This window comes from Sinocyclocheilus anshuiensis, unplaced genomic scaffold, assembly GCF_001515605.1.
Source record: "Sinocyclocheilus anshuiensis isolate Anshui unplaced genomic scaffold, SAMN03320099.WGS_v1.1 scaffold1980, whole genome shotgun sequence".
Taxonomy (NCBI): Eukaryota; Metazoa; Chordata; class Actinopteri; order Cypriniformes; family Cyprinidae; genus Sinocyclocheilus; species Sinocyclocheilus anshuiensis.
In genome coordinates this window covers 529,585-533,196 of record NW_015557235.1, presented here as the reverse complement: position 1 = coordinate 533,196, position 3,612 = coordinate 529,585, and the positions used below count along the sequence as shown (strand labels likewise).

General features: G+C 37.9%; 1 protein-coding gene across 1 annotated transcript in view; it reads right to left on the bottom strand.

The window, feature by feature from the left end:
* The window catches only part of LOC107679005 (ventricular zone-expressed PH domain-containing protein-like), a gene marked incomplete at its 3' end in the record, with an annotated part of 88,786 nt that overhangs the window by 39,320 nt on the left and 45,854 nt on the right, over positions 1-3,612 (bottom strand). Inside the window, exon 6 of the mRNA XM_016474407.1 lies at positions 882-1,091. Coding sequence (XP_016329893.1) covers positions 882-1,091 — 210 coding nt within the window. The remainder of the gene's footprint in view (positions 1-881; positions 1,092-3,612) is intronic.

Below are 3,612 nucleotides of genomic sequence, written 5' to 3'. Positions count from 1 at the left end.
CCCTGATCTACATTAACCCCTAAAGCAGTGTTTCTCAACCCTGGTCCTGGGCGCCCCCCAGCACTGCACATTTTGTGTGTCTCCCTAATCAAACACACCTGATTCAACTCATTAGCTCATTAAAAGAAACTCCAGGACCTGAAATAGGTGTGTCAGATAAGGGAGACACAAAATGTGCAGTGTTGGGGGGCGCCCAGGACCAGGGTTGAGAAACACTGCCCTAAAGCAACACCATTACAGTCATCAAAGTACCACTTGTGTAACATTTTAACCTCTTTCAACAATAATTCTCACAGTGATTACCGTCAAACTTCCAAGGTTCCTGTTGGCATGCATATTACCTACCTTTTTTCAGCATCTCACGCCATGAGCACTACATTTTAAAAGGTGCATTCAATATTTTGTTGCTAATTTAAAAAAATTTACGCATTAAGAAATTAACAGTGGTTTTGTAAAGAGTCATCTGAATAGTACACATGCTAAAATGATGTGACCTGCAATGTTTCACTAAATCACTTTTTTTTGGTTAGACAGGTAAGGGAATTAATTATTGTGCAGAGTGCACTCTAAAAAGCACTTGTATTTACAAAAAAATAAAACAATTCAGAGACAATAATGTTCAGTAGTAGAGTGCCTACTACCTTTGTGGTATCGGCACTTAAAAACATTTAGAAAAGTATTGCATATATTAAAGACCTACTGAATGCCACTTTAAAATGAAGCAACAAATAAAAATACTTTTTGACACACAAGACAATTGTTTAGTTTTAAAGCACTGGACCAGTCTAATGAATCTTGGGACATACAGTATGACCGAGTGCATTAAGTGTTCAACTAGCTGGATTTGAAGCATGAACACGTATTGTGACGTAAATGCCCACCTCACTAGTCAGACCCACTGCCCCATGGATCTTAGCGATGTGTCCCAGCAACCAAGGGTTCTTCTGACCCACATTTCTTAGCGTGGACAGGAAGGGAACGAGAGAGGTGGGGCTTGCCTGAGCCACGTTCACCAACACACCCAAAGCAGTGTCACCTAGATCACGGTCACTGACATAACCAATCAATGATGGCACCAAAGACGACAATACCTGAGGAGACAAAAAGATTAGGCCAAACTTAACCCTTATAATGCATTCAAAATATGTTTGGAACTACTGTATATATATAAAACTAAACTTCTAAGAACATAAACCTAAGAAGATTACTGGCATTAACCCCATTGGACTGAATGGAATTGAATTAAATTCCTTTGACTTTATAACTCATGATTGCTCAAAAACAGTCCAAATTTATGAAACCTACATATCAAAACAATATAAGTATCAAACAAAATAAATTCATTTTACTTGCATAAACTTTCACTTTCAGATGAAAAAAGTGATACATTTTTAATGCTGCAAAGGTTTGTCAATAGGTGTACATATTCATGTTTACAAAGTCCCAAAAGTGTGAGATATGGGGAAAAATTTAGATATATTTTACAAATGTTTCTTACACTAATTTAATTTCATAGATAATATAACAAAAAGTATTTTTGACACCGAATGGTACTACATACATACCTGGGTCTAAAATGACCCTAACACAAAATGTGTAGCTTTTTTTTTTATTGTTATATCTCTTAAAAAAATAAAAAATCTGGAATGAATGAAAGAAGTAATAAATAAATAAATAAATGTTTTGAGGGTATTAAAGGGACAGTTCACCCAAAAATAAAAATACTATCATTAATTACTCACCCTCATGTTGTTCCAAACCCGTAAGACCTTTGTTCATCTTCAGAACACAAATTAAGATATTTTTGATGAATTCCGAGAGCTCTCTGACATTCCCATAGACAGCAAGGATCCTTACACGATCAAGGTCCAGAAACATAGTAAGGACATCGTTAAAATAGTCCATGTGACATCAGGGGTTTAACCGTAATTTTTAAGTTACGAGAATAATTTTTGTGCGCAAAGAAAACAAAAATAACGACTTTATTCAACAATTCGTCTCCTCCGCGTCACCCTGGCACCATTTTGGAGAGTATCACGACGTATGCGCATGCTTTGATCTGAACGTAAACAATGTAAGCGTGTGGTGCAGCTGACAGAACTTTCTTTGTGCACAAAAAGTATTTTCGTAGCTTCGAAAAATTACAGTTGAACCCCTGATGTCACATGGATTATTTTAACGACGTTTCTGTTCCTTGATCATGGTAGGATCCTTGCTGTCTATGGGAGGGACAGAGAACTCTCGGAATTAATCAAAAATATCTTCATTTGTGTTCCGAAGATGAACGAAGGTCTTACAGGTTTGGAACAACATGAGGGTGAGTAATTAATGACAGAATTTTCATTTTTGGGTGAACTATCCCCTTAAAGCACTTTTACAGTTCTCTGTGAGGGCACATAAGGACAAGCTATCTGGCCTCTTGACAGTCAGGATGTAATAAAAATAGTAAAGACACCACAAACACACTCATTTGGTCCTGAACTTTTCTTTCATCAGAGGTCCCTTATGGTTGTAATCGTGCTGTGTAAAGAACCACAGCACTCTAGTTGGTTGATTTCAGTGCCGCCCACTCATTAACCAGAGAGCCTGGTTCCTATACGAGTTTGCAGAGAAAAACTAGTGAAGACAGTAACAGGAGAAAAAATGTGGAGCAGAAGGAAACTCGCAATCATCCTCCCGCTATGGACAGTTTATCTAGATCTGTCTGTCTGTTATAGCAAAGCAGTGGTGACCTTCAAAAAGAACAGTGACTCACAGAAGAAAAACAGATCATCAGTGAAATCTTGTGCTGGTTGACATTCATGTCTGACAAACTGCAGTGACGACTAGAGGCAGATGAGCCACATGGGTTACATGAGCTCTTTTCTCCAGCATGAAATGAATCCAACTACACCCTTTTAGCAAGGATGTGCTTAATCCTCTCATTTTTCCTTGTGAAACACTTCACCTTTGAATTGGCAGTGGTTGAGAGGACAAAGAGAGGATCTGGTGGAGCTGGGAGGGCAGCAGACAGGACGTCCTGTGAGAAGCAGGATTCCCAGCCTCTGTCAGGATGTGAAAACCACTGACTAATCTTAATTAATCCCGTTTGCTTCCAAATCGCTGTATAAACTAGCAGCACTGGGACAGAGAGAGTCTGGGGTATCTACTCTCCCACGTGATTTCTGATGTACTATGAAAGAAAGTTATTGGTGTACCTGTCTATTTGTTTATCTGTCAATCCATCCATCTACAAAGAAAGCCTATTATGAATTTCTATGCTAGTCTATGCTGGCAGGTGCTGGTTTAGTGTTGTTCAAGTTGGCAGACTGGAATAGTCACACCGCTCATCAACGGATCCTAGCTGCTGAAGCTGAAATATGACCAGTGACAAGTATTGTTGGTTATGCCAGATAAAATACATTGTATATATAACGTCTGCATGAATACAAATAAAGAATAAAGAATCAGTATTTCTTTAAATTCATGGTTAGCCTATTAATTGAGTGTCACCAGAAAGTACAGAATTTAGTGTGCTTATTCAAAGTATATGCACATAGATTATAAACGTAATGTTAAAATAAAGGGGTTGAAATAAAGTTTTAGTAAAAATAAAAATATTTTGCTACTCTG